At 46.3% G+C, this 12589-nt stretch overlaps 1 protein-coding gene across 4 annotated transcripts in view; it reads left to right on the top strand.

The window, feature by feature from the left end:
• Positions 1-12589, top strand: part of ENOX1 (ecto-NOX disulfide-thiol exchanger 1) — a 334756-nt gene that overhangs the window by 125943 nt on the left and 196224 nt on the right. For 3 of the 4 annotated variants that reach the window (XM_048493487.1, XM_048493489.1, XM_048493490.1), the window contains exons 2-3: positions 2016-2158; positions 2615-2752. In XM_048493487.1, coding sequence (XP_048349444.1) covers positions 2149-2158; positions 2615-2752 — 148 coding nt within the window. In that variant the 5' untranslated portion in view covers positions 2016-2148. The remainder of the gene's footprint in view (positions 1-2015; positions 2159-2614; positions 2753-12589) is intronic. The other variant, XM_048493488.1, reaches the window with a different exon arrangement.

Below are 12589 nucleotides of genomic sequence, written 5' to 3'. Positions count from 1 at the left end.
AATCCATTTTTTTATTATTGTTGTACTGTTGTCTATGCCAATAAAGGCTTGCAATATATATATATATCCGGTTGCCTCAAGATAGTCTGTTGTACAAACCCCGGCGTCACCAAAGTGGGAGGAGGATCAGGGACAGCTCCGACCCCTCACTCACACCCTCTCTGCCTCCTTTCCGCCCGTCGCACTTAACCCATCAGAGTAGGGGTCTGGTGCACAGGAAACTCAAGCAAGGTTTTAAAAGTTTTCTTGAAATATTGTGTTCAAAATAGGAAAAGTCAAAAAGCACAAAGAACGGGTGACAGTTTTTCTCAGGAAAAGCTAGTGTGGTATAGTGGCTAGCGTGTCAGAGGCCCAGTCCGAACAGCAAATGCACAGAGTGGGTTGCAGTCGGGATAAAGTAACCCACTCTCCTGTTTTTGCATTCGCATGCATCGGTGCAGGCAGCGATTGGAGCCCACAAAAACAATGCGGGTTGCTGTCATGCCTTTGCACGGAGGCGCGTCTGTCTTTTTAAATTTACCTCCCACTGATGCGTAGCTATGCTGGCATGCACAAATGAACCCCGACAGCCATGTTGACGTCTCATGATACCACGATACGACCATCTGCACCCACGTGGCTATGCAGTTGCAAGCTGGGACATTTTTAAATAAAAGAGGAAAGCGCAGCTGAATAAAGCGCCTCCTGTCCGGCCTTTTGCTCGCAAGCGGCTGCAACCTGGTGATTTTTCAACAGACTCACGAATAGTACAATTCTCAAAAAACCCAGTTTGGGGAAAATAACACAAGGTAAGACTTGCTTTAGTGGCGGGATCCGTGTGAAATTCCCCACCAAAACAGGTTTTTTGCTGTCCTTAACCCGTATTTATTGGCCTGTGTGGAATGGGCAGACTGGTAGAGGAGTCCTGTACGCTAGGCTGACCAGACATCCCGCTTTTGGCGGGACAGTCCCACCTTAAAACAATTTATCCCGCGGGTTTTTTCAAGTGTCCCGATTTTTGGAAGGCTGCTGCACTGCCTTCTGGGGCGCAAGGCAGTGCAGTAGCCTCCCGCGCGCGCGGCCGCAGGAGTGCACGGCCTTCTGGGGCCCTCCCATTTCCTTCCCTGTCACAGGGCGGGAAACGGGAGCGCCCCAGAAGGCAGTGCGCTCCTGCGGCTGCGTGCGCATGCGTGTGTGTGCGCGCGCGCCCGCCTACCCGCCCGCCCGCCTACCCGGTTCACAAAGGTGACCATCTGGTTACCTTACCGTTCGCACCATTCAGCAAATGCAAAAGTCCTCCATTTGGCAAATACCAAAAAGGCCATCCTTCGGGCCTGGGAAGGCCACCAAAACAGAAAATCTAACAAAATGAAGGAGAGTACAAAAGAGCAGGCGGCTTCTAGGCTGACCATTTATTGCAGCTGTGCTATCCACGTGCAGGATGACTGGGACTTTGCAGTGTAGTGGCAACACTGAACGAGGCACTGCGGTGGTTGTGTAAGCCAGAAGTACTTAAAATGTTGACTCATTCTTTGGTGGTGTTGGGAAGAAGCTGCCTGTCTCACCAGTGATATTGCTGTGAGCTTTTCGTTTTCAGCCAGCTCTGTCATGAAGAATAACCCGCCACCCTTGACTCCTGGAAGACTTTAGAAAACATTCTCCTTGAGGGCTTTTTTGTTTCAAGTGGTCCCAAAGTCTCCCCTCCCCAGCCTCCATTGCACCTGTGAATGTGTTTAATAGGCCCTGTCTTCAGACTTTCCATGCCCATTAATTTTTAACTTTTTAAAAAATTCATTTGCACTCTTAAGTGTGTCCTTCCAGTGTAAACCAGCTTGCTAACATGCCTAAGCAAGTGCCGGCCAGGCCTGGAGAACAGCATTGCGCAGCTCCAAGGCTCCCACCCTGGCCAGGCCAAGAATTTGGGGGTTGGCTCGCCTGGGGAAGGAGCGTGGACAAAATAACCGTGGAGACCTAGCAAGGTTTGGAAGGGTCGCGTCGAGCAGTCTTTCATTCCAGACCTTTTCTTTTTATTCCAGAGCACAGTGTGCTAAATGTGGATCCGGTATCCAGGGATAGAGAGCCTTCCTCGCATTTCAAGATGCTAATACAGCGGCAAATGAATTCCTGATCGAAGAAATCAAAGACGTACGTGACAAACCCTCTGGAACGATGGCTGCAGGTGAATGTCCCTTTGAAAGAGAGGGTATTAACACGGGCAATTCTATTCATTTTGGCTCGTGCTGGACGTCCAACTTTTTCTTCTCTCCCCTTGAGATGTGCCATAGAGGCTGGAGGGGTTCCCCCCCACCCCCCGATACCTTACTAATGTATTTTGGCAATAAACTGAAATTCATTCTAAATTTGTTATTCATGCAAACATCAACCAGCATCCCTAGGAATTTGTTTCCATAGGAACCTTTGCCCCTTATTGGATTAGGTTTCTACAGGCGCAGTTTTTGTTTGCTGGCTGCTGTGCAGCAACCTACCCAGAGATGACCAGAGGAGAATGACTAAAGAGATGTCGTGCACCCCCCCCCCCCCCCGCCCCTTCCAGGCTGCCGCCGTTTGCCAGGTTTTCCAGTTCGTGGTTTCCCACCTTTGCTAAAAAGCTGAGAATGTGCTTCTTCCCTTACAGCAGCTGATGGTTTGGGGAGCATCTCTCTGGACACCTCGCAACTTAACATGGCAGTCACTGATCCGGCGGCCTGGGCCACAGCTATGAATAACCTGGGTATGGTCCCAGTAGGATTAGCTGGACAGCAACTTGTGACAGGTAAGGACTGAACTGAGATTCCTTTTGCAGCGGCTGATGGGTTTTTGGTAAATTCTAAATGGTAAACGTCTGACTTTTGTTTTCTGAAGGTGCATGCATTTTATAGAACATTTTTCCCCCTCAAAGGCACAGGTTTCTTTTATGATGACTGTAAAGTGGATATTAATCTCCTGGCATTGAATCCGTAGTAAATCTTAAAAGAAGTGGAAGCAGCCCAAAATCCTTGGGGAAATTTTAAAAGCCACTGAATTGTTTCTGTGCCGGGTTGAAATGGGTAAGGTGGTCACATAACAGATATGTTACTAAGCTGATCCCCCCCTTCCCCAAACCCGCCGCCAAGCATTTGCTGCTCTACTGCCATGGATAGCCTGGGAAGGCGGTTAAGTTTTTCCCCCCAGACCATGATCCTGACAAGAGAAAGGACAGCAGCTATGAATAGACACGATTTCAAAAACGGACTCTCAAATAGATCGCCTGCCAACATTTTCAGGTTCCTGGAGTTGAGAAGCCCTCCTCTCATTGGATGTCCCCCACTCTATGACAGATTCGCTACAGATTTGGTGGCATCCTCTGTGTAGTGCATACCCATAACATGTGCTACAGTGTGCGAAAGAAAAGCTTAATGCTCAATGAGCTGTGGGAACATGCCCGGGAACTGCAAGCACTCACCACTCCCAAAGCATACAACAACCCAAAAGTCCCCTTCACACTTTACTGCAACAAACGCTGGGGAATTACTGATGGAGCCATGCAGTTATTTGAAGTGTGAAACGGCTTTGTTTTGTTGGCCCTCCTCAAAGCTGGAGATTTCAAAGGCTCTGAAACGAGATCTGTCTTGCTCTTTGCCTGCTTAAAGCTCAGCTTGAAGGCACGGAAACAATACAAGGAAGCTCTTCTTTTGAAGGTGGAAGATGTTTCAGGGAATGGCCTCAGTATCCTGGCAGAGGGTGCAAAAGATTCCACTTTCTGTCACCTCCAGTTTTATTTATTTATTTATTTAGAAAATGCATAGCAGGTTGGGGAGGCGGCAGCAGAGACACTTTTTGAAGGAAACAACCCATCCTCTATATATTGCCACTGCCCTCTTGTTATCTAGTATTTGTTGCTCTTTAATGGTAGACAGTGGATGAAATTACACAACAGCCCGATTCATACTGAGGCCAAAACTCTGCCAGGGCTATGTATTGTCGAAGGCTTTCACGGCCGGAATCACTGGGGTGCTGTGTGGTTTCCGGGCTGTATGGCCGTGTTCTAGCAGCATTCTCTCCTGATGTTTCGCCTGCATCTGTGGCGGGCATCTTCAGAGGATCTGAAGGATCCATCAGATCCTCTGAAGATGCCAGCCACAGATGCAGGTGAAACGTCAGGAGAATGCTGCTAGAACACGGCCATACAGCCCGGAAACCACACAGTACCCCTCTGCCAGGGCTGTTTATTTATTTATATTTTATTTGTATCCTGCCCTTCCCAATAACACTCCAGTTATGGAGGCTCCTGTAACTGAATGTCTGCTGCTCAACCATCCCCTCCAGAATGAAAACCAGGTATGAGGGAGAAGGTTTTCTGGCTTTCTGTATATGTGAATCAGACTTGCATGTAGTACAAGTGAGCCAATACTTTCCAGCCTGGGCCAGGAGAGACTCCTCATGTGTAGGAGTTTATGCTAAGCTGGAAAAGAGTTGCGTGAATTCCTTTTATTGCGAGGAATTCCTTTGCTTCCCTAGGAATTCCAAAAAACTGTAGGGCAGTGATAGCGAACCTTTTCGAGACCGAGTGCCCAAAATGCAGCCCAAAACCCACTTATTTATTGCAAAGTGCCAACACAGCAATTTAACCTGAATACTGAGGTTTTTGTTTAGAAAAAACAGTTGGCTCCGAGGCATACGTTACTCAGGAGTAAGCTTGGTGGTAGTCGGTGGCTTTGCTTTGAAGCAACCGTGCAACTCTTCCAATGGGTGAATCACAATCCTAGGAGGGTTTACTCAGAAGCAAGCCCCATTGCCAGCAACCGAGCTTACTCCCAGGTAAAGGATCGCACTTTAGTTATTCGCATGAAAAGCAGTGGGGTTTAACAGTGCTTAACAGGGTTACCTACACTGCTTCCCCAAAACTAGGTCTTAGGTTTAATGCTAATAATCGAGCCCAGCGGCCCAGGCCAGCCTAGATGTGTGGGGGGGGGGGCACTCTGTTTGGACGTGCCCACAGAGAGGGCTCTGAGTGCCACCTCTGGCACCCATGCCATAGGTTCGCCACCACTGCTGTAGGGTCTTAATAGTAGCTATGTTTATGGCACGGATGCCCGCTCAATTCTGGAAGCCCATCAACTGCTTGATATGACTGCAGCCAAACCAACTGGAAAATCCCCAAAGTGATCAGGAAAGTACTTGAGCCCATCGCTCCTCCCTGATTGGACCACTCGACTCGGTCCCCCTATCACGCAGGCCTCTGCGTCATTGCTAAACCACACCAAATGACAACAGAGTCGTCTAAAACTTCCAACCAAAGAGACAAGTCTTGGGTAGAACACCACATGGGGTTTATGCCCTGCTTCAGACATAGGGTTCAATGGTAACAGAGACACGCCTGTGGTTGCCATGGCAGTTGTGAAATACCAAGCTACTCAGCACGGCAACGTCTCAGCACAGATGCTTAAATTTTTTCAGAGTTACCCTGGTAACCTCCATACTAACATTAAGACCAGTTTGGTCAGCTCAGGCAGGGAAATTTTTAGGCAGTGCGTTGGGTGGTGCAACAAGAGAGTCCCTAATCAATGTCACGATCCAAACACTAACAGTTTAGCAACTGATAAATTCAATACATGGTTAAGGAGACAGAATCATGGTAGACTGCATCAGCTCTAAAAAGCTCTAAAAAGACTTCACGGCATATCCCCTGATGATCTCTCCCAGCAGTTTTTAGCAGATGATAGACAGCTTGGAGAACAAGGTGGATCTTTGAGGGACCCCACAGCATAAAAGTCACGGGACCAGTCAGCATTGCCTTATTACCACCTTCTGGCATTTGACTAGTCAAATGAAATGAGCCATGGCACCCCCGACTCATGACCCTTTCCTGAGACCACGTCGAACTGGAAGTCTTCCTAACTCTGAATGTTTTCAAGTATTTGCTGGCTGATTTGCCACATAGTCATATGACTGAGATATTGTGCCGTGTTTGATAGGAGACGTGACTCAGAATGTAGTGTAAGTGGCAGTGTTTTCCAGACTTTCTTCAGAGAACGTTTCCCATGCCAAACTCTGCCAAGGAGTCCAATGTTTGTACCATCAGACCGGATGAAATTGCCAAGCTGTCCTACAGGGAGAAAAACCCAATGCTGGATCCTAATTGGGGGGCTCTTGTTGGCTGACACTGCAGGCTGTATGATTTGACACTATTCACTCATCCGTCGTCTGCCCTTCCTCATTGAGACTCACTGAGAGCCTTCCTGACTTCTTGGTGGAGGTACTTTCAGAAATTCTTACCTATTTGCAGACTGTCATCAAAAAGCAAAGTGGGATCACCTGCTCGGCAGATATGTGGGACTCAGGGAATGAAGGGCTTCATAGGTGATTAGAATTGAATGTGGTAACTGATTGGTAACCAAAGGGTATGATGTGCGTGCTCCACTTTGGTCTAGATAGCTGCTGAGCTGTGGTGTTCTGGACTATCTGAGTTGTCTTCAAGGGTAGACCCATGTAGAGTGTGTCACGGTAGTCCAGCCTTGAGGTTATTGTGGCAAAGATCCATGTTGTTTGATGGGCTCAGTTGAGGTAGGGAGCCATCCAGGCTAAACACAGATGGGAAAAGGCCTCTTTTTGGTTGCTGCATTTTTGCTTCTCCAGTAAAAAATACTCGGTTCAGTTTAACCTGCAGGCTCTTAACCGAGTCAGCAAGTCCCAGCTGGACGCTGTGAAATGTGGGAAGCAAAGTGTTTTTCAAGACATCACCCTTCCCAACCAGTAAAGCCAATCTAGGGCTCATTCCGCACATGCAGAATAATGCACTTTCAAACTGCTTTCAATGCTCTTTGAAGCTGTGCAGAATGGCAAAATCCACTTGCAAACAATTGTGAAAGTGGTTTGAAAACGCATTATTTTGCATGTGTGGAAGGGGCCTAGGTCTTGTCAGAATCCTGTTTCAGCCTGTTTCAGCCTGTCTTAGAGATTTACCCACAACAGTCCAGCAGGGGTTCAGCAGCTTGTCTGGAGGATTTGGATAGAGAAATATCAACCTGGGTGTCATCGGCACAGTCTACTACCAGACTGAAAGGGGTCTAGAGCAGGTGAGTCATCTAGGAAGGCCCTTCAGCCGCTCTCTCAATTCCTTTGCCCAGAAAGAGCCAGTTAGAGACTGAGTAATTCTTCTGTAGCCAAGGTTTTCAAAGTTATGGACATTTGATAGTATTTATCAAAAAATACCATCTCATATCAACTGTCACATAATACTCGATAAAGAGCATGCCGTTCCATTGAATACCTGGCTGTACTTGATATAACACTCGCTGGTAATAGTATTCTACAGTTGAAGATTCATGAGCTGTCACATTTGAATCCAAAATTAACACGGTAATGAGATGTCATCTATCCAGAACACCTGAATGTTGTTTTTTGAGGTAAAATTTATCTCATAATAATGTAAATAGTATGAATTCAATAATGGCAGTAACATGAATTAAAATTTTGGTTCATATATTCCCTTCCAAAAAACTGTGAGAATTTGGCAAATTTCAAATGTTTGTAAATATGTTCTTTAGCTACACTGCAAACTGAATGTTCTGTCTGGAATTAGCTGGTCCAATTTCAAGACATGGAAAGTTAAGTTCACCTGAATTGTCTCCAGCAAGAGTGGTTGTCCCTCATAATTTTGTTGTTTGAATATTGAGAACTGAGAGATCATATTTTCTGGCACCGATTTTACCTTTTATGTCCCAGTATTTACTATACACATATTTCCATGAGCATAAATAATTACATCAGTCTAACTGATAGTACAGATCCAGCCCTATTTTCTTTCTTGACAGATGCTCCTTCCTTCCTTCCTTCCTTCCTTCCTTCCTTCCTTCCTTCCTTCCTTCCTTCCTTCCTTCCTTCCTTCCTTCCTTCCTTCCTTCCTTCCTTTCTCTTTCTTTCTTTCTTTCTTTCTTTCTTTCTTTCTTTCTTTCTTTCTTTCTTTCTTTCTTTCTTTCTTTGGTAAACTCCATCTATTGGGTTAGACACTTATTGTCTAAGAGTTTCTTTCTAAACAAAACAAGCTCTTCTAAAACGGCATGCAAAGTCTGCATCATTTTTCTGCATTGCTCTTGGGAGGTAGTTTGTTTGGGGCATTGATGACAAATCAATTTTTCAGCGCTGCTAGTCTTTTAATACCAGTTCAGTTGTTATCTCTTCGCTGTATAATACTTTATTTTCTAGTGCTGTAAAATTGGATTTTTGATCTGGGCAAATGTCAGGGTTTTAATTTGTAACGGTGTTAGCAATTGTGTAGGACCTTGTCTGTTATTGTAGGCTTTGCTTTTTTTCCTCTTTCCGTTACACAAAGACTTTATCTTTTGTTCTATAAATTTGGCTGCTGAAAAATACCCGCACACGCACATATGTATGTAAAATATCTTGGAATGTAAAGTATTCAGTGAATAGCTGCTTAGTTATGCATTTCTTTGAACAGTCAAATGCTGATGCAGTACGTGATTATGGCACCAAACTCGTCTTTTATATGTAGGCTATATATTTTTTTAAAAAAATTAGATGGTGAAAATATTTTGAGCACAGTGAATATTTTTCAAGGTGGCTAGATTCTAAATCCCACTGATGAAGCAAAGCCCACGGGAGGGGGCTCCCCTGCCATCCTCCTCCTCCCACAGCCCCTGGATCCCCCACCCCCATCCCTGTTCTGCTCTGCAAGAGTCAAGGGATCCTTGGGTACAACATGGGAGATCAGCAGAAATTGCCTCCCCTCGGAAGTGCTGTCGGAAGTGCTGGGATCCAGCCCTGTACTTTAGTCTGCGCTCACAGCACCGACAATGAGACAGGCCCGCAGGGATTTGTGGGGAAGGGGGAAATCCTCTTTTTTACCAGTCGGTGCATTCTCACCAGCCCCAGCTGCAACAGTTCCAACTGCAGATGAGGGGCTGCCATATTTCAATAGCCCACCCTATAAAAAGCAGGAAGCCCCTGCAAATGAAAATCTGGCATGCCAGGAAGGAAGATTCTAGCTCAGCCCACTGCCTTCTGTTTTGCTCTTTATTTTCTTGCACGGAGCTTTTTCTGCATGGGAACAGTCAAAGCTGTGGTGATGAGAAGTGATGCCAGCCCCTCTGCCTTCTCATTGGCCCTGCTCAGTCCGATGAAGGCGGAGGCTGGTCCTCATCTTCAGGGACTATAACGGTCTGCTGGGAATGGGCTGTCTGTTTCTGCACTGTGAATCTCATTCACATGTTAGGTTTGGCTTGCAATATTTGGTGTCTCAGGTCAGAGGCAGCCATTTCCTTCATATTTCATGGCCACCACACTCGAATTGCCAGTCAAGAGTCAACATGGCAGGGTCAAGGATACAAGGGATCTGCAGGGGCCCATTGCCAGAGAGAGAGGGGGGGAGGGAGAGAGAGAGGGAGGGAGGGAGGGAGGGAGAGAGGGGGAGAGAGGGAGGGAGGGAGAGGGGAGATACAATGGCAAGCTCCCTCTCCTGGCACGTTTTGGGCCTTCTGCACTTGCTCAGAGGAGGTCTTGAGGCTGAAAGCACCCGTTGAGGAAGGAAAAAGTTGCACAGTGCTGCTGACGGAGCCATGGACCAGCCTCTGATTCCTTGGCTTCTTCTGCTGCTTTGCCCAGTCATGGTCTGGACATGGGCCGCAAACACTGAAGCGATAGCGGAGGTCTGTGTGAACCCACATCTTGCAAGATGAGGGATCTATAAGAAAGTTGGAAACTCACAGGAGGCCCCAGGAAACCTTCTCCCCAAATGAGTTCAGCCCCACTTCTCACATCCACCCAGGTACATGATTCTTCTCATCCGCTTCTATTTTCAGGTGGCTTCAGTTTTAGTAAACTGGACAAAGCAATAACCAGACTGCATTCAGCAGCAGATATAGTCCCACAATAACAATATAATTACTGTAAGTTAAACTAAATTTATCCTCCCATTCCTAATGAATTTTCACATACAACATTTTCAGAAAATCGTATCAACTCCCCAGCAACAAGCCCGTTCCTTTGCTGCTAAGTGCCAAACATTGATTGCCCCTTCCTGGTCTAAGCCAACTAGTTCTTGGGGGGCTACACTTGAACACACATGAAGCTGCACTGCTGTCAAACCCTGAACCTGTGATCCAAATCAGACTCTGTAACTTGATAGTTAAGAAGTCTTTATTGGTAAGAGGGTAAGAGGGAGAAAGCTGGTTCAGCCAGATCCTTCAAACAGCGCCGGTAGAATCATAGAATTATAGAGTTGGAAGAGACCCCAAGGGCCATCAAGTTCAACCCCCTGCAGTGCAGGAACACACAATCAAAGCACTCCTGACATATGCTCATCCAGCCTCTGCCCTAATTGGACCCTTGGCCTACCAAGGTCAGTGCTGTCTACTCAGACTAGCAGCCACCCTCCAGGGTCTCAGGTCTTTCACATCATCTACCACCTACTTCTTTTAAGTGGAGATGTCGAAGATTGAACCTGGGACCTTCTGCAGGCCAAGCAGATGCTCTTCCACTGAGCCACACTTGCAGTCTCAATGGTATTGCAGCAGGTTCAAGAAGAGAAGAAGAGTTTGGATTTATATCCCCCCTTTTTCTCCTGTAGGAGACTCAAAGGGGCTTACAATCTCCTTGCCCTTCCCCCCTCACAACAAACACCCTGTGAGGTGGGTGGGGCTGAGGGAGCTCCGAGAAGCTGTGACTAGCCCAAGGTCACCCAGCTGGCGTGTGTGATGGAGTGCACAGGCTAATCTGAATTCCCCAGATAAGCCTCCACAGCTCAGGCGGCAGAGCGGGGAATCAAACCTGGTTCCTCCAGATTAGAATGCACCTGCCCTTAACCACTACGCCACTGCTGCTCCTCATAGGACTTGCAGCTATGGCCTCGTCTGCAGCACCTGCACATGGGCTAGTGTTGGTGTGGAGGCTGTGTAGATCGCAGCTCTGCTGATTCACAGAGGGAACTTTCCTCAGTCTCCTCAGCTGCTCCCTTTTTAGACTTCTAAGAAAATGAAGGAAGAGGGTGAGAATTCCGTATTCTTCCTTTCGTGGAAACTGAGGAGCAAATTTGCGATAGATTCGGCAATTGTGATAAATTTGGAAGGATCCCGATTCATCAACTTCTCGCTGACGTAGAAGATAACTGTCGTTCTTTTATGTACTAAAGTCACTGAAGCATAATGATAGAGTTGAATAGAAAAATTGTCTGGCAGTATTTCTGAGAAGCGATTTCTTGCCTGAATTGGCACAATATATATTTTTCAGTGTTTCAGATAATGAGATATTTCTGTTACCGCTTCTGTTTATATGTCATGCATCCATAAACGCTGTATTTCATGCTTGTTTTCTACCTACCAAGTGTGGTTACATGATAACAACATGCCTTCTTGGATCATCAAAGTTTGATTATTGCTGTGATCTCTAATTGGCATGCCTTTTTGTATTTAATCTGAATTAAAAAAGGGACCTTTCTTGAAATGTAAAGAGCCCCTGGCTAAAAAGAAGAGTAATTAAAATGAGGATGTTTTATATATTTGTTTTGTGTCTGTGCCACCTTTCCACCCATGCAGGATCCCCAAGGCGGCAAACATTAAAACATTTGGGGAGGGGCTGCGGCTCAGAAGGTCCTACTTTCAGCCCAGGAAGTAGGTGATCTGCTGTGGTAGGAGTTCCAATTCTGACTAGAAACAGGCTGCAAAGGGAGGGGGAAATTCAGCCCCCCCCCCCCCCGGTATTTTGCCTTACCTGCAGCTCTCCTGGAGGGCAGTTCTTTGCCCTGTTGCAGACACGTGCTTATACTGATAAGCTACAAGGAAGTTCTAGCATGGGAGGAAGGCCTGTGTTCAGTGGTCGCCATACGCCTCTTGTTTCCACTCTGACTTGCACAGCTTGGTCCAACTAGTGATGCAGGAGCTCCAGACCTCTGACTGGTGGTTACTCATCGAGGCTAAGATCTCCTCATTGGGCCTTGCCTGGGACTTCATGCTCATGCTCAGTGCTAGCAAGGTTTTTTGCCAACTAAATTTTTAAAATTTGATCAAGAATTTCAGTACCTTTGATAGGCACAGGGCAACACAGAGCAAAGGCTCTGACCGGTTACAAAAATAATCATCCAAAAGCTTCTTCAGTGTACAGAGATTTATTGTTTTCATTCAGTTCTGCGCAGAAGAGGGAACTCTCCTCTGTTAGCAACAGGGAGGAGGTTCAAAGGGGCTGTTGCTTGTGTAACATAATTTATACCCTCTTACAAACATCCCTCCTTGTCTTCTCACCATTGGCTAGATTTGGAATACGTACACATTGCCATTTGAATCTCCACTCCTCTCCATAGCCCACCTTGCTTTCCACAATTGGGCGTGTATTCTTTATGTCATCTTGCCCTGTTCAGAGATCTTGGTTGCTATAGTACTTCACCCTTATCTGTGTTTTTCTGTACACTTTGTCTCCTTTATCTTTCTGGTGAGAGGCCGTACCCAAATTCCACAGCATGTGTATCAAACTTTACTGAAAAGTGCAGAAATCCCCCCCCCTTCTTCCAAGCAAAGCCTCTCTACTAATGAAATTACAGTTCTTTGTTTAACTAACAGCATCTTACTGATCTTTTATAAATTACCTCTAATATACCTTATATGATTAAATATATGGCTTAAAA

The sequence above is a fragment of the Sphaerodactylus townsendi genome, linkage group LG04 (genome assembly GCF_021028975.2).
Source record: "Sphaerodactylus townsendi isolate TG3544 linkage group LG04, MPM_Stown_v2.3, whole genome shotgun sequence".
Classification (NCBI taxonomy): domain Eukaryota; kingdom Metazoa; phylum Chordata; class Lepidosauria; order Squamata; family Sphaerodactylidae; genus Sphaerodactylus; species Sphaerodactylus townsendi.
Note: the sequence above shows the minus strand (reverse complement) of the source record. Positions and strands in the feature narration are given on the sequence as shown.